Below are 20365 nucleotides of genomic sequence, written 5' to 3'. Positions count from 1 at the left end.
CACCATGGCTCCAGAATTCTGCCAATAACAACTAGAAACAAAGAGTAGGTTAGGACTACCTTCCAAAATACTATTATTTTAATCAAATATATATAATGAACTAGAAATAGAATAGTATGAGTGAATCACACATTGTATGAGTAGATATTGTTTGATAAAATAAGTACATATAGTCGACATACATATATGTATAAATATATGTAAAGATATATACACGTACATACATATAATTATACATATATAATATAAACATATACATACATATATGTGTTTATGCATATAAACATAAATATAATGCACATATACAATTGGCATAGATTTAAAATTTGTTTCTTACTATACGAATGCGAATTAAATTATGAAAATCACTAAAGTGGAATAGGAATTGTTAGGTAACTTCAAAACTCAGGACTTCCACAAATTTATTGCAGCTACTCAGTTTCTTCAGTGTAAAAATAAATCATTTAGTACAAAAGTTTTGCAAAATCCTCTTCTAACTGGGGAAGAGCCCCCGTGGGAAGGTGTGCCTCTTCTCCCAGAGGTCACTACAATCGTAGGTGCTGCAAACCCACAGGGAGAATCTGGCCTGGGACCCGCAGCCATTCTCTGCAAGGGGTGCAGCTGTGCAAATGCTCAGAGGTGACAGAAACAGAGTATCTCCTAAAAGAGCCAAGAGTCAAGAAGAGGACCCTCCTGAGTGAGGACTGAGGGTCCACCCACACCACATAGAGGGGCCACATAATTCAGCTCAGACCCTCATGTCAGCCCTGAAAGACCCCAGCAGCCTTGTCCCCCCACCACACCCTTCCCCCCACTGCCACCTCAGGGGACTCGGAAGCAGAACCTTGGTCTGAGGGAAGCAGACACCATCAGCAGAGTACGGAGCTCCAGGCTCTGCCAGATCTCAAGGTGAGAACCTTGAGGGATGATTGAACCGCTCCTCCCTCATCCCCCGCCCCACTAGAATCCGGTTCCGCCCCTGTTGTCCACCCAGGTGAGCCCTGGGTGGACGGATGTGACGCCACTGACGTGGCCGCGGGGATCAGAGAGAAGCGAGGGCCTGGTTCTGAGGGGTCGGCTTGAGATCGGCTGAGGGAAGCGGGCTCAGGGTCTGTGAGGAGGCAAGGTGAGACCCTGAGGGAGGACTGAGGAGGCCCCCACCCCTCATTCATATAGGACCCAAAATAATCTAGCGCCGCCCCTGCTGCCAGCCCTGGACCACCAGGGGGCAGACTTGTCTGGCTGGGCCAACCCTCGCCAGCCCTGCGCTTAAGCCCCAGGGGAATCTGGAGTGAGAGCTTGGTGTGACCAGAGCAGGGCTGGTTAGCAGAGGGCAGGGCCCAGGTTCTGCCAGGCATCAAGGGCAGGACCCTGAGGGAGGGCTGAGGCTCCACAGAGCACATCTCTGCCCCTACTGTCAGCCCTGGGAAGCCCTAGGCATGGCGGCCGGGCATGGCGGCCGGGCATGGCGGCCGGGCATGGCGGCCGGGCATGGCGGCCGGGCATGGCGGCCGGGCTCGCTGATTCTGACGTCCGCATCCGGGGCTGATGCAGCAAAGGGGCTTCATGAGCACGGACTCAGAGGAGCAGAGGGAGGGCCCAGGCTATGCTGGGAGATGAGGGAGGCCCGAGGGGACCCAGGACCCCAGGACAGGGGGCCCACCCTACCTGTCTGAGACTGAGGGGCCTCCACATTTGGCCTCAGGAATCCGAGGGACTGAAACTCAAGTCAGCAGGGGGGTGGTGAACAGCCCTGCCAGGAGTCAAGGAGAAGAAGAAGAGGGAGGACTCAGGGGTCCTTGGACTCCAGATCAGTGGAGATCTCAGCCTTGGGAGGTCCCAGGATCTGTGGCTGCATGTGGCGCATCCTTGCTGCATTTTCAGGGTGTCAGAAAGGAGAGGGCTGTGGTCTGAGGAGTGGAGTCTCAGATCACTGGAGAGAGGTGCCCCAGAGCCCTTAAGGAGGACTCAGCAGACCTCCCATCATGGACCTAGGAAACCTGCTCCCGCTCTCAGGTCTGGGCACCCAAGGCAGGACAGTGGGGAAGGGAAGTGGCCCCCCCACTTTCTGGTAGGGGGCCTCAAGGAGATGGTGGCCTTGGCATGCAAGACACATCCACGGTTCAGCAGGAAGGAAAGGGCCATGCCTTGTCGTGGAGTAAATATGAATACGTGGATGACACCCAGACAGAGAAAGACCCCATGAAACCTACTACTTCTGTCAGCCGTGGGAATCCCATGCAGGGTTGTCCATGTAGTGCCTCCTTACTTCTGCCTCCTGGGTCTCAGGGAGGTAGCAACCTGGGTCTGAAGGGCGTCCTCAGCTCAGCAGAGGGAGCCACACCTGTTCAACAGAGGGACGGGGTCACAGGATCTGCAGGACCCAAGATGTGCTCACTTTGTGATGACTGGGGGTACTCCTGGCCTGGAAAGAAGGGACCCCACAAAGTCTGGCTAACTTTGGTTATTATCGCTGGGGGAACCCGATCAAGGGTGGCCCTAAGTGGAGATCTCATCTGTACTGTGGGCAGGAAGTTGGGGAAACGCAGGAAGATAAGGTCTTGGTGGTAAGGGGAGATGTCTGCTCATATCAGGGTGTTGTGGGTTGAGGAAGGGCGGGCTTCATCAGGGGAAAGATGAATAACCTCCTGAAGACCTTAGAACCCACCACTCAAGAACAAGTAGGGACAGATCCTAGTGTCACCCCTGGACACCCCACCCAGTGGTCATCAGATGTGGTGGCTCCTCATTTCTCTCTTGAGATCTCAGGGAAGTGAGGACCTTGTTCTCAGAGGGCAACTCAGGAGAAAACAGGGACCCCCATGTGGGCAACAGACTCAGCGGTCCAAGAATCTACCAAGAGTCTAGGTGACAACACTGAGGGAAGATTGAGGGTACCCTCGATGGTTCTCCTAGCAGGCAAAAAACAGATGGGGGCCCAACAGAAATCTGCCCGGCCTCTTTTGTCACCCCTGAGAGCATGAGCAGGACTATCAGCTGAGGCCCCTGTGTTATACCAGACTCATTGGTCTCAGGGAGAAGAAGGCCTTGGTCTGAGGGCACTGCATTCAGGTCAGCAGAGCGGGGGTCCAAGGCCCTGCCAGGAGTCAGGGACTCAGAGGACACCACTCACCAAACACACAGGACCAAACCCCACCCTGCACCTTCTGTCAGCCATGGGAAGTGCAGGGAAAGGTGGGTGGATGGAATCCCCTCATTTGCTCTTCCAGTGTCTCCTGGAGATAGGTCCTTGGATTAAGGAAGTGGCCTCAGGTCAGCCCAGGACACATGGGCCCCAATGTATTTTGTGTAGCTATTGCTTTTTTCTCACCCTAGGACAGGGCACGTGGGCCCCATTGTATTTTGTGTAGCTATTGCTTTTTTCCCAGGAGGCCTTGGGCATGTGGGGCCAGATGTGGGTCCCTTCATGTCCTTGTCTTCCATATCAGGGATGTAAACTCTTGATCTGAAAGTTTCTCAGGCCAGCAAAAGGGCCAGATCCAGGCCCTGCCAGGAGAAAGATGAGGGCCCTGAATGAGCACAGAAAGGACCATCCACATAAAATAGTGGGGAGCTCACAGAGTCAGGCTCACCCTCCTGACAGCACTGGGGTGCTGGGGCTGTGCTTGCAGTCTGCAGCCTGAGTTCCCCTCGATTTATCTTCTAGGAGCTCCAGGAACCAGGCTGTGAGGTCTTGGTCTGAGGCAGTATCTTCAATCACAGAGCATAAGAGGCCCAGGCAGTAGTAGCAGTCAAGCTGAGGTGGTGTTTCCCCTGTATGTATACCAGAGGCCCCTCTGGCATCAGAACAGCAGGAACCCCACAGTTCCTGGCCCTACCAGCCCTTTTGTCAGTCCTGGAGCCTTGGCCTTTGCCAGGAGGCTGCACTCTGAGATGCCCTCTCAATTTCTCCTTCAGGTTCGCAGAGAACAGGCCAGCCAGGAGGTCAGGAGGCCCCAGAGAAGCACTGAAGAAGACCTGTAAGTAGACCTTTGTTAGGGCATCCAGGGTGTAGTACCCAGCTGAGGCCTCTCACACGCTTCCTCTCTCCCCAGGCCTGTGGGTCTCAATTGCCCAGCTCCGGCCCACACTCTCCTGCTGCCCTGACCTGAGTCATCATGCTTCTTGGGCAGAAGAGTCAGCGCTACAAGGCTGAGGAAGGCCTTCAGGCCCAAGGAGAGGCACCAGGGCTTATGGATGTGCAGATTCCCACAGCTGAGGAGCAGAAGGCTGCATCCTCCTCCTCTACTCTGATCATGGGAACCCTTGAGGAGGTGACTGATTCTGGGTCACCAAGTCCTCCCCAGAGTCCTGAGGGTGCCTCCTCTTCCCTGACTGTCACCGACAGCACTCTATGGAGCCAATCCGATGAGGGTTCCAGCATCAATGAAGAGGAGGGGCCAAGCACCTCCCCGGACCCAGCTCACCTGGAGTCCCTGTTCCGGGAAGCACTTGATGAGAAAGTGGCTGAGTTAGTTCGTTTCCTGCTCCGCAAATATCAAATTAAGGAGCCGGTCACAAAGGCAGAAATGCTTGAGAGTGTCATCAAAAATTACAAGAACCACTTTCCTGATATCTTCAGCAAAGCCTCTGAGTGCATGCAGGTGATCTTTGGCATTGATGTGAAGGAAGTGGACCCTGCCGGCCACTCCTACATCCTTGTCACCTGCCTGGGCCTCTCCTATGATGGCCTGCTGGGTGATGATCAGAGTACGCCCAAGACCGGCCTCCTGATAATCGTCCTGGGCATGATCTTAATGGAGGGCAGCCGCGCCCCGGAGGAGGCAATCTGGGAAGCGTTGAGTGTGATGGGGCTGTATGATGGGAGGGAGCACAGTGTCTATTGGAAGCTCAGGAAGCTGCTCACCCAAGAGTGGGTGCAGGAGAACTACCTGGAGTACCGCCAGGCGCCCGGCAGTGATCCTGTGCGCTACGAGTTCCTGTGGGGTCCAAGGGCCCTTGCTGAAACCAGCTATGTGAAAGTCCTGGAGCATGTGGTCAGGGTCAATGCAAGAGTTCGCATTTCCTACCCATCCCTGCATGAAGAGGCTTTGGGAGAGGAGAAAGGAGTTTGAGCAGGAGTTGCAGCTAGGGCCAGTGGGGCAGGTTGTGGGAGGGCCTGGGCCAGTGCACGTTCCAGGGCCACATCCACCACTTTCCCTGTTCTGTTACATGAGGCCCATTCTTCACTCTATGTTTGAAGAGAGCAGTCACAGTTCTCAGTAGTGGGGAGCATGTTGGGTGTGAGGGAACACAGTGTGGACCATCTCTCAGTTCCTGTTCTATTGGGCGATTTGGAGGTTTATCTTTGTTTCCTTTTGGAATTGTTCCAATGTTCCTTCTAATGGATGGTGTAATGAACTTCAACATTCATTTTATGTATGACAGTAGACAGACTTACTGCTTTTTATATAGTTTAGGAGTAAGAGTCTTGCTTTTCATTTATACTGGGAAACCCATGTTATTTCTCGAATTCAGACACTACAAGAGCAGAGGATTAAGGTTTTTTTAGAAATGTGAAACAACATAGCAGTAAAATACATGAGATAAAGACATAAAGAAATTAAACAATAGTTAATTCTTGCCTTACCTGTACCTCTTAGTGTACCCTATGTACCTGAATTTGCTTGGCTTCTTTGAGAATGAAATTGAATTAAATATGAATAAATAAGTCCCCCTGCTCACTGGCTCATTTTTTCCCAAAATATTCATTGAGCTTCCGCTATTTGGAAGGCCCTGGGTTAGTATTGGAGATGCTACAGTAAGCCAGGCCCACCCCTGACCTTAGGGTGGTAGAGTCTAGTATCTGCAGCCACATAACTATGGTGGCCAGGTATCCTCTAAGATCTAAAGGAAAAATAAGAGAGGGATGAGCGTGTGGAGCAACAGGAAGTGGTGGAGTGTACATGCCCTGAACCAAGGCCTTTTGGGCTTTGGGAAACTGCAGTACCTTTTGGGCGAGCTGATTCTAATGAAGTGGGGTGGGGCCAGAGCCAGATTCTCAGAGGACGAGAGAAAAGTTTGGAAGGGAAACCTGCTCAGCAGTTCCTTTTGGATGGTGGATGAAACAGAGAGGCATCTCCTCCTGGGGCAGGAATGGGAGGTGTCCTGCACTCTTGTCTCAGTGCGGTTGAACACAGCACACGAAGTTGGTGATGGATACCCATCATACACATGGGTTTCCTGAGAGAGAAGCATGAATCTGCTGGGATGTGAGGCCCAGATGCCACTGGCCAGGTGCTTTTTTTCCTGGTTGTGAGAGCCAGAGCTGACTCTATTAAAGAAACATTCTAACTAGCTTATCTGAAGTGCAATTTGGCCAGTTAAAACAAGGGAAAAGATTTGGGGTGGTGATATAATGAATGAAAATAGTGGTTTAGATGGAAAAGAAGCTGAGAGGGAAGGAGTTTATTCTTGACTCATATTCTAGGAGCTCTGAGTTGCATTCCAGTTGAGGAAGACCCCTGCACACTGAAATTTTGAAGTATACCCTCTGAGTGGGTAAACTTACTGAAATTCATTGACAAAACTTCTTTTTTTGGCTAAGTAATTCTTCCAGGTCCTAATAAGCTGCATATTTTCTGATAAGTCCTGGAGAAATCAACAAGAACAAAATCTCAGAGTGCTAGGGCCTGGGGTCAAATAGTAGAAATATAGTCATCTGCCATTCTTTAAACTTCTAAATTACACCAGGCCCTGAGCCAGGTGCATCATTTACATTGCATACACTCCAACAGTGCTGTTGAACAGGGCTTATCACACCTGCTTCACAGATGAAGAACCCAAGGCTCACAGGGCTTGGGCATTTCCCAGGATAACATGGCTAGTAATAGGGCTGGAACCAGATCTCTAGTGTGATTCTTCTGGAGCTCATGCTCTTCCCATTCCTGCCAGCCTGAGGCCCACCTCCTGAATAGTAAGTAGTTCATTTCTCAGCACTGCATCATGTCTCTCAGGTGACAAAAAGAAGGACCCTCAGGCCAAGGTAGTAAAAGCAGGCCAAAAGAAGGTGACAATGAGAATCAAACAGCATTAGGGGCATGATGGTTCCCCTGGGAGCTGACTGTTGGGTGCTTTCTGTTGAGCACCTACTATGAAACACGTTATGGGAAAGCCTACAAGTGCTCATCCACATATTGGATTCTCTCCTTCAGCACATGGGACAAGTACACTCCTAGCCAGCATTTCTGTCTGGCTCCAACACTTTCCTGAGTTACAACACCCTTCATCTGGTCCCCCTCATGTACCCTCTGTTCCACCTCTGGGAACCTAGCCCGCTGCTTGCTCTTCCCTGCTACCTCTGGAGGCTGCACAGAATCACCTGCCCTCCCCAGGACGTGGAACATTCCTAGCCCTGCAAAAGTTCCCTGACTTTTCCACCACGCACCCTCAGTCCTGTCCCATAGCCACAGCCATTCTGGACTGTGACTTTAGACACCTCGTCCTCTCTCCCTGGGAGTCCTCTAAATACTCTTTGTTTTCCCAGTGGGGTGTGAGTGGAGTCTGCTTTGCCCATAATCTCTTGGTTCTTGGGATACATCACTGAATGTAGAGAGTAGTTTGTCTAAGCCACTAGCATATTTGCAGAAGGATTTTTAGTGAGCTTCTTGTCTGAAGCTGGGGACTGAACAGGCAAATGGATGGTGCTCAGGAATCCCATTCCTTGATAAAAGGTAGAAGAAGAGCAGCCATCTCCTGAAGCTGAGTTCTTACAAATCCTGGGCTCCTCCTAGGACATAAGAAACTGTTCCTTGGTGAACATGCCAGCTGGAATTTGAAAAGAACCAGCCTTCCACTGCCTTCTGTCTGGCATCTGCCCCCAGGAACATACTGGCTTTCAGTGTGACTAGTGGCACCTATACAGGTGTTCAGACAAGAACAAATCATGTGGAGGGTAGCAGAGAAGGTGGGTAAGATTCTATCCCTGCATCAGATGGAAAGAGGAAATCCTCAGCCTACTGAGGTGACAGATGGTGTTGCAAAAGGAAGTGCAGAAAATGCTATGGAGTGAAGAAGGTGAACTCACCCAGCTGACCTTACAGGATCATCTTCAAATTAGATGGGTTAATGCATTTGAAAGCTTCTGACACATAGCAGTCCCTTACAAATTAAGAGAAATTCAAACAAAAGCTGATCTTCTCAGAAACTTCTCTGAGAAATTAAGGGTGTAGTTATCATGACAAATTATAGTTTGTATGTAGTTGGCTTTATTTCTAGCTGTGTTCAAAGCCAATGCTTCTCAACAACAATATTTTTTTAAATTTCTCAGATTGACATCAGACATTAGGACTTGTCTGATCTATCAAAAAAGCTAACTATTGGTTTTATAAAGTTCATTTATTGTTTCCCTGAAATTCCTGAAATTTTAATTTCATTAATTTTTCTCTTCCTATCTATACCACCCCATCTCTTTCTTTGCCTTAGTTTTAATGTACTTTTCCTCTACTCGTTATTTAAGAGCAAATTTTAGATGTTTTATTTGAGCCCTCTGTTACTTTCTAATGTAAGCATTTAAGGACATAAACGTTTCCATAGGCACTACCTTAACCGAATTCCACAAATTTTAAAACATCATATTTCCATTTTTATTTATCAGAAAATATTTTCTAGTTTTCCTCAAGAATTTTTTAAAATATAGAGTAGTAACAATGTGTTGTTTATTTAAAAATACTTGGGGACTTTATAGGTATGTCCTTTGTTATATTTACATTTTATTCCATTATAGATTTTTAAAATATACTTTGTACAATTTCGGTTGTTTTAAATTTTTTATGGGTTGTTTAATGGTCTATCTTGGTAAAAATTCCACACACACTTGAAAATATTATACATTCTGCTCTTATTCTGTGGAGTGTCCAGTAAAGGCCACTCAGATCAAGTTGGTTCTTTGTGTTGTCAGTTTCTTCTATAACCTTGCAGAGTTTGTCTACTTCAGTCATTTACTCAGAGAAGAGTTTTGCAATCTCCAAATGCAAGTGTAGATTGGACTATTTATCCTTTCAGTTCTATCAGAAATTGTTTCATGTATTTTGAAATAATGCTTTTAGGTGAATTAACAGGATTATTATGTCTTCTTTCTTAATTAACTCTTTTATCATTGCATAATGTCCCTATTTATCCATGGTAATTTTCCTTCCTATAAAGTTTTTAAAAGTTTACTCAATGTAATCACTCCAACTTTCTTTTTTTAATTTTTAATTTCATTATTTAAATTAACAGTAATTTTGTTTTCTTTATGTGTCCTGTTCTGTGGCCTTAGCCCATGTGTAGATTTAGGGAGCCACCACCATCAAATCATTTTCCACAATGGTTGTACTATTTCATAATTCCTACTAGCAACATATCAGATTTAAAATTGTTCTTCATCTTTGGTAGCACTTAGTAATGGTTTTTTGTTGTTGTTGTCGTTGTCGTTTTTTTTTTTTTTGAGAGAGAGTCTCACTCTGTTGCCCAGGCTGGAGTGCAGTGGTGTGATCTCAGCTCACTGCAGCCTCTGCCTCCTGGGTTCAAGCGAGTCTCCTGCCTTAGCCACCGAAGTAGCTGAAATTACAGGCGTGCACCACCACGCCTGGCTAATTTTTTTTTTTTTTTTTTTTTTTTTTTTAGTAGAGATGGAGTTTCACCATGTTGGCCAGGCTGGTCTCAATCTACTGGCCTCAAGTGATCCGCCCGCCTCGGCCTCCCAAAGTGCTGGAATTACAGGCATTGAGTCACAGTGCCAGGCCATGTCTTTTAAATATCTTTTTCAAATATATGTTACCATATCTCATTATGGTTTAATATGCATTTCTCTAATAGCTGTGATGTAGAATAATTTTTCATGTGCTTATTTGTCATGTATATGTCCACATTGGAAAATGCTTTCAACCAACTAGGCATGGAAAGAACATACCTCAAAATAATATGAGCCATCTATGAAAAACGCACAGCCAACATCATATTGAATGGCCAAAAGCTGGAAGCATTCCCCATGAGAACTGGAACAAGACAAAGATCCACACTCCCACCACTGCTACTCCACATGGTACTAGAATTCCTAGTCAGAGCAATCAGGCAACAAAAAGATACAAAAGGCATCCAAATAGGAAGAGAGGAAGTCAAATTAACTCTCTTAGCAGATGATATAGTTTTATGCCAACAAAACCTCATAGTCTGTGCCCAGAAGCTCCTAGATCAGATAAATAACCTCAGCAAAGTTTCAAGATACAAAATCAATGTACAAAAATCAGTAGTATTTCTATACGTCAACAGCATTCACAAAGAGAGCCAAATAAAAAACAAAATCCCATTCACAACAGCCATGAAATTATAAAATACCTAGGAATACAACTAATCAGAGAAGTGAAAGATCTCTACAATAAGAATGACAAAGCACTGCTGAAAGAAATTGGAGTCAACACAGACTAATGGAAAAATACTCCATGCTCATGGATAGGAAGAATCAATATTGTTAAAATGGCCATACTGCCTAAAGCAATTTACTGATTTTTAAAATTTTTTTATTTTTATAATTTCTTTCTTTTTATTATTTATTTATTATTATTATTATTATTTTTTGATTATACTTTAAGTTCTAGGGTACATGTGCACAACGTGCAGGTTTGTTACATATGTATACATGTGTCACGTTGGTGTGCTGCACCCGTTAACTCGTCATTTACATTAGGTATATCTCCTAATGCTATCCTTCCCCACTGCCCCCACCCCATGACAGGCCCCGGTGTGTGATGTTCCCCACCCTGTGTCCAAGTGTTCTCATTGTTCAATTCCCACCTATGAGTGAGAATGTGCGGTGTTTGGTTTTCTGTCCTTGCAATAGTTTGCTCAGAATGATGGTTTCCAGCTTCACCCATGTCCCTACAAAGGACATGAACTCATCTTTTTTACGGCTGCATAGTATTCCATGGTGTATATGTGTCACTGATTTAATGCTATTTCTATCAAACTACCAATGACATCTTTCATATAATTAGAAAAAAATATTCTACAGTTCATACAGAACCAAAAAAAGAATGTAAATAACCACAGCAATCCTAAGGAAAAAGAGCACAGCCACAGGCATCACACTAGTCAACTCTAAACTGTATTATAAAGCTACACTAACCAAAACAGCATGATATTGGTAGAAAAACAGACACATAGACCAATGAAACAGGTTAGAGAACCCAGAAATAAAGCCAAACACATACAACCATCTGACATTCAACAAAATTGATAAAAACAAGCAACGAGGAAATGACTCCCTATTTAATAAATGGTGCTGGAATAAGTGGCTAGCCATAGGCAGAAGATTTAAATTGGACCCCTTCCAGTTTCAACTCAAGATGGATTAATCTTTAATTTGTCAACTAAAACTAGATTGAAGATTTAATTCAAAAACCTAAAACTATAAAAATCCTAGAAGGAAACCTAAGAAATACCATTCTGGAACTAGGCCTTGGCAGAGATTTCATGATGCAGATTCCAAAAGCAATTGCAACAAAAACAAAAATTGACAAATGAGACCTAATTTGCATATCAAAAGAAACTATAAACAGAGTAAACAGACAAGCTACAAAATGGGAGAAAATATTTGCGAACTATGCATCCAACAAAAGTCTAATATCCACAATCTCTAAGGAAGATTAACAAATTAACAAGCAAAAAACAAACAACCCCATTGAAATTGGGCAAAGGACAAGAGTAGGCATTTCTCAAAAGAAGACATACAAGTGGCCAACAAGCATATGAAAAAGTGTCCAACCTTGCTAATATTAGAGAAATGCAAATCAAAACCACAATGATATTATACAACAGTCAGAATGGCTACTATTAAAAAGTCAAAAAATAACAGATGCTGCTAAGGTTGTGATGAAAGGGAACATTTATACACTGCTTGTGGGAATGTAAATTACTTCAGCCATTGTGGAAAGTAGTTTGGAAATTTCTCCAAGAACTTAAACCAGAGCTACTAATTCACTCAGCAATCCCATTACTGGGTATGTACCCAAAGGAATACAAATTGTTCTACCATAAAGACACATGCACACAAATGTTCATCACAGCGCTATCCACAATAACAAAGGCATGCAATCAACCTTGATCCCTGTCAATGGTAGACTGGATAAAGAAAATGTGGTATACATACACCATGGACTATTATGCATCATTAAAAGAAAGAAATAATGCCCTCTGCAGCAACAACGATACAACTGGAAGCCATTATCCTAAGCAAATTAATGCAGAACAGAAAACCAAATACCACATGTCTTCACTTGTAAGTGGAAGCTAAACATTGAGTATACATGGACACAAAGGAGGGAAAAAGAAACACTGGGGCCTACTTAAGGGTAGAGATGGGAGTACCTACCTTTCTTGGCCGGGCACAGTGGCTTACGCCTGTAATCCCAGCACTTTGGGAGGCTAAGGTGGGTGGATCACTTGAGGTCAGGAGCTCGAGACCAGCCTGGCCAGCATGGTGAAATCCCATCTCTACTAAAAATACAAAAATTAGCCAGGCGTGGTGATGCATGCCTGTAATCCCAGCTATTCGAGAGGCTGAGGCACGAGAATTGCTTGAACCCAGAGGTTGCAATAAGCCGAGATCATGTCACTGCACTACAGCCTGGGTGAGAGAGTGAGACTCTGAATCAAAAACAAAGAAAACTACCTATGTGGTACTATGCTTATTACCTGAGTGATATAAAATCGATGCACCAAACCCCCATGACATGCAATTTACCCATGTAATGAACACGAACATGTACCCCTAAAGCAAAAATAAAAGTTGGGAAGTAACAAAAAATAATTAAATAAAAGGTTTTTAAACAATAAATGCAGTACAAACTGCAAAACTAGAAAAAAAAAATTACCAAATCATTTTCCACAGTGGTTGTACCATTTCACAATTCCCACTAGCAACATACAAGATTTTCTTCATCCTTGCTAGCACTTAGTACTATCTTTTTTTTTTTTTTAATTCAGTCATTTTCGGCCAGGCGCAGTGGCTCACACCTGTAATCCCAGCAGTTTGGGAGGCCGAGGCAGGCAGATCACCTGAGGTCAGGAGTTTGAGACCAGACTGGGCAAAATGGCGAAACCCCATCTCTACTAAAAGTACAAAAATTAGCCGGGCGTGGTGGCAGGTGCCTGTAATCCCAGATTCAGGAGGCTGAGGCAGGGGAAGCTTGAATCCGGGAGGTGAAGGTTGCAATGAGCCCAGATTGTGCCACTGCACTCCAGCCTGGGCGACAAGAGCAAGACTCCATCTCAAAAAAAGACTCCGTCTCAAAAAAAAAAAAAAAAAAAAAAACAATCATTTTCAAATATGTGTTATGCTATCTCATCATGGTTTAATTCTCATTTCTCTAATAGATGAGATGGACAGTACTTTTTCATGTGCTTATTTGTCATGTGTATGTCCACTTAGGGGAAGTGTCTATTGATATTTTTTGCCCATTTACAAAATTTGGTTGTTTGTGTTAAATGAATTCTTAAGAGGCATTGTTTTGGACTAAGGTCTATCCCCAGGTCCCAGAAAAACAGACCAAAACAGAATGGAAACACTGGTGCTGACTGCCACATAATCAAAGTGAACTTGGGTTCATCCTGTGCTCTCTCCTTCCCTGGGCTCCTTCCTCTGCTCATCTTTTGCTTTTAGCAGGACTTGGCATCCTTTTTAGTCCCAGGAATCAAAGCCCTGTAACTTAATAGCACTAGGACTTTAAAAGAAATATAGAAACTGGCTGGGCATGGTGGCTCACGCCTGTAATCCCAGCACTTTGGGAGGCCGAGGCGAGCGGATCACGAGGTCAGGAGATCGAGACCATCCTGGCTAACACAGTGAAACTCTGTCTCTACTAAAAATACAAAAAAAATTAGCTGGGCGTGGTGGCAGGCAACTGTAATCCCAGCTACTCAAGAGGCTGAGGCAGGAGAATCGCTTGAACCCAGGAGTCGGAGGTTGCAGTGAGCCAAGATCGCCACTGCACTCCAGACTGGCGATAGAACGAGACCCTGCCTCAAAAAAAAAAAAAAAAAAAAAAAAAAAAAAAAGAAATACAGAAACTTACATGGATGTAATAATCTTAATTTTTTATCTCAGTTTTCCTGAGGAAATCAAAACATAGTAACAATGACATAGGAATTATTTTGATAAAATGTAAAATTTGTTTGTTAGGCCACTTACCAAAAGTTAAAAAACAAAAAACAAAAAACAACCTTCTGCAGTGTGAATGCTTTTCCTATGGGGAGTCCTTTTAGATAACCTGCAAGTCAGAACTAATGAAAATAGTACTTAGAAATAGGTAGAGTGTGTCCTGGGTCATAAGTGAAAATTCTTAGTTTCACAGAATTTAAAGCCAAGAGCACAGAATATCATACTGGAAGAAAACATTTCCTTTAGACCTTTAAAATGAAACACTTTCAGCATCAGTCCACAACAGCAGTTAAAACCTGAGGAAAAAGGTTACAGGAGCTGACGAAAAAGTTAAAGGAGACAGTTATTATCTCAGCCCTTTTCAAAGGGGAGAGAAAGCTGAAAACAGTGAGATGCAATAACAGTTGAACTTTTGAGTTAAAAAATTAAAATCCCTTGTAATTTTATTAATAATAAATCAATACCTTAAAAATGTTGTTGTTCTAACCAATTCCTTAGTGTTTTAGTGTTTTTTCCTTATCAATACCCAATCTCTAGAAAGACAATTATAAATAATTTCTTTTTAGTTATAGCCAACTTGATCACATAAAGTTTCTGTCTTATGAATGCTCTTTTTACAAACTTTATTATGGCTTAGAGAAACCATTTACAACATTCTTGGACCTCCTGTTGTATCCTAAACAACCTTTTTCTTAAATAACCAGTCATTTTGTTTTAGGGCAAAAAATTTACCATGCAAGATTCATTTTATATAAAATTAGTCTCCTTTTAGCCTTTCTTACCAAAATATCTTATTATATCTATAACTTTCTTTACATCTCTCTTATTTACTGGTTCCTTTTACCTTGTTTCAAAAATAACCATTAAATAACATTTAAATTTAGACTAAACTTATTTCCCTTTAAATAAGAACACATTTTTTATGAAAAATGTTTCCCCATAATTTTTTTAAAGAAATTGGAAATGATCCATTTAATGAATATCTATTATTTAACTCAATATAACTTTAGATTCTAAACTACGTGAGGTTTATTTGCAAGCATTTATTTCATTACATTTTCCTAATCAATTAATTGTATTTTTCAATAGTTTAACTATATTGCTTATGAAAATTGTGATAGTCATCATTTAAAGTTATATCCCTATTAACCATTTTATAGCACGTGCATTTCAGGTATTTACCTCAGTAAGAATCTTAAGGTTAAAAAAATGGTATATTTTGCCAATATTCAAGATTTAGCTGTTCCCATTAAACTCAACAATATTCAGTGCCTTATTTATAAAAAACTATACAAAAATAATTCTCTTGTGGGCTGCAAGCTTTACAATTCTCCTGCGAAATTTTGACAATTTATAACACCTAACAGATATTAAATATTAAACTACTAGACCAATGAATCCAACAATAATGTATGTTGACCACTCTGAAGAAATTTCTAATTTTATTTTACCAATAATTTTAAAACCAACTTATTTATTAAGGATTTACTTAAGTAAACTTATAAAAGCATTTGGGCTCCTATTTTTCTGATAAAGTATTTGATTTAAGTGATTTTTTGTCTGTAAGCCAATTACATATATAAAATTAAATTACATAGATTATAAATCAATATATAAAATATATAATTAAATATATAAAAATTAAATCTAAAGAGCTCTAATGAGCGCTTCTGAAATTAGAAAAAAATCTAATTTCACAGACCCTGAAATTATTTAAGGCCCCTCATGCAGCAGACGGTGGCAAGAAGAAAGAGACTGGCAGAAGTAAATGGAGAAAACAGAATTCCGTTGACTGAGAATGGTAAAAAACGCTTTTTCTCAAAAAATAATATTCTAGAAGAGAAAGAAAGCATAAAGGCCTTTTCAATATATACATACACACACACACACATATATAATATATATGTAGGTGTATGTGTATACATATATATTTACCTTTTTAAATTGTTGTTTCTGTTTTTCTCAGAGATCCCTGTTCTGAACATACACATACACACACACACACACACACACACACACACAGAGGCACACACACACACAGAGGCACACACACACACAGAGGCACACACACATATACATCTTGGATCTTAGCTTTTAATTAAGCTGACATAATAATTGTGCTCTTAAAAAAATTCTTTAAATCTCATTACCATATTTTGGCTGCGATAAACTGCTGATAGTTCAAATGTAACAAAAATATCAAACCAGAAAGGACTTGATTTAGGAACCAAACCGAGGCTGTCATGTGAAAAAACAGCAGAATCTTAGCTACTGAACTACAGCCATTGCTCTTTCAATTTGGCTTGGCTACTAAAAGGTGGCCTTGTTATGTAAATAATGCACCTAAGGTAATCAAATTCTTTCTTTTTTTTCAGCTGCATGATTTTAGCCAATTCAGAGACTTTGTTCCCCATAATTTGGAACTTTCCTTTGGATTTGACCAAGTCCAGTAGAGTTGGCCAAATCCATTGGGAAAAAGACTAAAACAACAAAAACAACAGTAAAAAAAAAACAAACTGAAAAAGAGAAAGGCAGTTAAGCAAAACAAAAGATAGCACAGGATTACCGAGTACTCTATTGGTAAGGAGAAATTAAGACCAGCTACTTGCTAATCTTAACTTTTAGCCATTACGGAAAATTTCCAAGACAAAACCCCAATTCAGCTACTTACCTGGGAATGGGGCCCAGGCTGAAGACTTGTTTGTACATTTCTCAGCCCTGCTCTGTATGTAAAGCCAACATTGGAGCACCTATTCTATTTAAATAGAATGAGAAGTTGTTCACTATAGAATTGCAAATGAAAGCTAATTAGATTTTTGAACCAAATTTGGTGTAATTTTGTCTTTTGACACATTTTCTCATTTCTGAAACTTTAGGACTCTTTATATATTCTGCATAAAAGACTTTTGTTTGGCATACAATTTGCATATATTTGTGTAACTCCACATTTGACTTTTTATTCTCTGATCCATGTATTTCCCAAAGTAAAAGTTTTAATTTTGAGGAATCCAATTTATCACTTTTTCCTTTATGAATCACGCTTTTGGTGTCATGATTAAGACCTCTTTGCCTGATTTCAGGTCATCAGTATTTCCTCCTATATTTTCTTTAAAAGCGTTATAGTTTTTTGTATAACATTTGAGTCTATGATCCACTGTGAGTTAATTTTTGTCTAAAGTGTGAAATTTTGGTGAAGTTTTTTTGTTAATAACATATGGATATTCAATTGTTCCAATATCACTGATTGAAAAGCCTAACATTTTTCTAATGAATTGTCTTTACTCCTTTCTAAAAATCTCCATTGGCCATATTTGTGTGGGTCTATTCAAGGACTCTCCATTCTATTCCATTAATCTATATGTGTATCCATTAGCCAATTCCATACTGTTTTGATTACTGTAGGCTTATATTACATCTTAAAATTGAGCAGTATGATTCCACCATGATTTTCTGGGTTTTTTTTTCAAAATTGTTTTAACTATTCCAGATCCTTTGCCTTTCCATACACTTTTTGAGTCAGCTTGTCTACATGTACAAAAATTCCTGCTAGTAGTTTGACAGCATTGACTTTGAATCTACAGATAGCTTTGGTATAGGTCACACATCTCCACTGAGTCTTGCAGTCCATGAAGATAGTATGTTCATATATTTACTTGGACCTCTTTGAATTGTCTTCATTAGCATTTTGTCATTTCTCCACACAGATAGGGACTTATTTTATTAGTTATATAGCAAAGCATTTTATTTTTTAATCTATTAAAACTGATATTTTAAAATATGTTTTCCAATTTTAATTGTCCATTCTTTTTTCCAGTTCAGCCTATAAGAAACTTGAAGTGTCTCTTCCATTGACACAAACAAGTAAAAAGCTGAATAAATTGAAAAAAAAAAAAACTTTTCTCAGATTTGCTTAGAGAACTGAGACCACAGGGCAAACTACCAGACCAAAGCTAAAGAAACAGGCAAAATACAGTCACACCTTGGAGATAAGAAGTCCAGGAGCTGAATACCCAAGAACAAGTATCAAGATGGGAAAACCTCATCTCTACGAGATGAATGGCTGGAGGCTCACTATTGGCAAGTTTGAGAGCTCTTGGGGGAACCATGTTAAGGGGACTACCACTGTTTCCAACATCTTCTCTCTAGGAGCCCTGTCAGGTTTTCTCAGTGAAGACCAGGGAAAAATCTCTTCCTACTTCCTGTAAGGAGTTTGGAAAGAATTAATTAGAAAATATGCCCAGAGTGTTCTGTTCTTCTTACCAAGGCCTGAACTCAAGAGAAACTATTTTTCCAGAGTCTAACTTGCTGGGTTTTTTCTAGACTTTAACCAACCTGCGGGAAGGGAAATATCCAATTACAACACCATCCAGCCTTTTGTGTCTTCAAGGAGAAAACAAAACTGAGAAGCACTAGTGAAAGCTACAGCCCAGGGCACACTGATTCAAGCCTGACACCTAGTCATAGGAGGACAGAACATTTTCCCTCCCTCCACAGCTCACTGCCACATCAATAGGGCAATGAAACTGAAAGAACAGTACATGTCAGACCATAATGAACAAGTATCCAAGGAAAACCAAACACAACCAAGGAGGAAAAATGAAGGACACAAAAGGGAGGTTTAGCTTCTGACACCTACAGCTACAGCAAACAGTAAACACAGCCAGATGAACACAAAGTCTCACACTAAATGCCTATTTAACTCCATTCTTTTTATCTATTCCATTACATCAAGTTTGCAACAAAAAATTTCAAACCATAATACACAAGAAATGCAGTGTGAAGAGAAAGAGCAGTCATTAGAAACAGACTCCTATATGGTAAAGATATTGGAATGATCTGACTGGGAATTTGAAACAACTGTGAGGAATGTGCTGAGGGCTATAAGGAAACAGAAGATAATGTGCAAGAACAGATAAGTAATATCAGCAGAAGGATGGAAACTGTAAGAGTCAAAAGGAAATGCTAAAAATGAAAAATATCACAGCTAGAATGAAGAATGACTTTGATGAGCTGAACAGTAGAATGGACAGAGCAAAGGACACACTCAGTGAATCTGAAGAAATGGCAAGAGCAACTTCCCACTTTTATTGCCATCACATGGAAATATTATTATTGTATATTGGGCTTCTATCTTGTGAGCTTGCTGCACTCACTTATTTGAGAAGCTTTTGTGCAGTTTCCTTGGGATTTTCTGCATAGACAGGCATGTCTTCCAAGGTTAGAAACAATGTTGTATAATATGTTCCATTCTGGGTCCCTCTTATTTATATTTCTTGTTTGATTTCACTGGTAAGAATCCCACTACAATGCTAAATAGGAGTAGTGAGAGGGGAAACCCTTTTCTTGTTTCTGTTCTTAGGAGAAGGCATTCAGTCTTTCACTGCAAACTTTGATATTTGCTCTAGGTTTCCTGGTTCCTGAGATTCAGCTCTGAAAGTAGAGAGCTGAATCCATGAAGCCACATGGATATTTGCAGTAGGATTTTAATGAGGTTCTTATCCAAAGGTGGAGACTGAACAGGCAAAGAGATGGATGGTGCTCAGAACATCCACCCCCTCATAAGAAGCAGAAGAGAAGCAGCCATCTCCTAAAGCTGAATTCTTACCAAACCTGGGCTTCTCCCAGAGGTGAAAAAATGGTTATTTGGTGGACATACCAACTAGAATTTGAAAAGAATAATTAACCAGCCTTCCACTGCCTCCTGTCTGGCATCTGCCTCTAGGAACATGCTGGCTTTCAGTGTGATTAGTGGCACCTGTACATGTGTTCAGGTAAGAACAGTCATATGGAGGGTAGCAGAGATGATGGGTAAGATTCTGCCCCTGCATCAGATGGAAGGAGGAAATCTTCAGCTTCCCGAGATGATAGATGGTGTTGCAAAGTGAAGTGCAGAAAATGCTATGGAGTGTAGAAGGTGAACTCTCCATGCTGACCTTACAGGATCCTCTTCAAATTTGATGGATTAATGCATTTGATAGCATCTGTCACATAGTAGGCACTTAAAAATTCAGACAATTTTAAGGCAAATCTGGTTTTCTCACAAGTTTCTCTAAAAATGGAGTGCTGTCGTCATAAAAAAATAGTTTCCATATAGTGTCCTTTACTTCTAGCTGTGTTGAAAGCCATTACTTCTCCACTACGTTTTAAAAATTTTTCTCAGATTGACATCAGACATTTCAGCTTGTGTGATCTATTTAAAGAAATAATTTTTGGTTCCATCAACATCAT

The 20365-nt window shown here is 41.8% G+C and overlaps 1 protein-coding gene across 1 annotated transcript; it reads left to right on the top strand.

The window, feature by feature from the left end:
• Positions 1-1016: 1016 nt before the first annotated feature.
• LOC129138607 (melanoma-associated antigen 8) lies at positions 1017-5671 on the top strand. Its single transcript, XM_054676268.1, has 3 exons — positions 1017-1126; positions 3919-3980; positions 4056-5671. The coding sequence occupies exon 3, from the start codon at positions 4119-4121 to the stop codon at positions 5073-5075; it is 957 nt and encodes a 318-aa protein (XP_054532243.1). The 5' UTR covers positions 1017-1126; positions 3919-3980; positions 4056-4118; the 3' UTR covers positions 5076-5671.
• The last annotated feature ends 14694 nt before the right edge of the window (positions 5672-20365 follow it).

Source organism: Pan troglodytes, chromosome X, assembly GCF_028858775.2.
Source record: "Pan troglodytes isolate AG18354 chromosome X, NHGRI_mPanTro3-v2.0_pri, whole genome shotgun sequence".
In the NCBI taxonomy this organism is placed as follows: Eukaryota; Metazoa; Chordata; class Mammalia; order Primates; family Hominidae; genus Pan; species Pan troglodytes.
The sequence above is the reverse complement of the archived record's forward strand: the minus strand, read 5'-3'. Positions and strand labels throughout refer to the sequence as shown.

Bases quoted from the DNA above. Each gene is read 5' to 3' on its own strand.
- LOC129138607 (XM_054676268.1), top strand. From the start codon at position 4,119: ATGCTTCTTGGGCAGAAGAGTCAGCGCTACAAGGCTGAGGAAGGCCTT.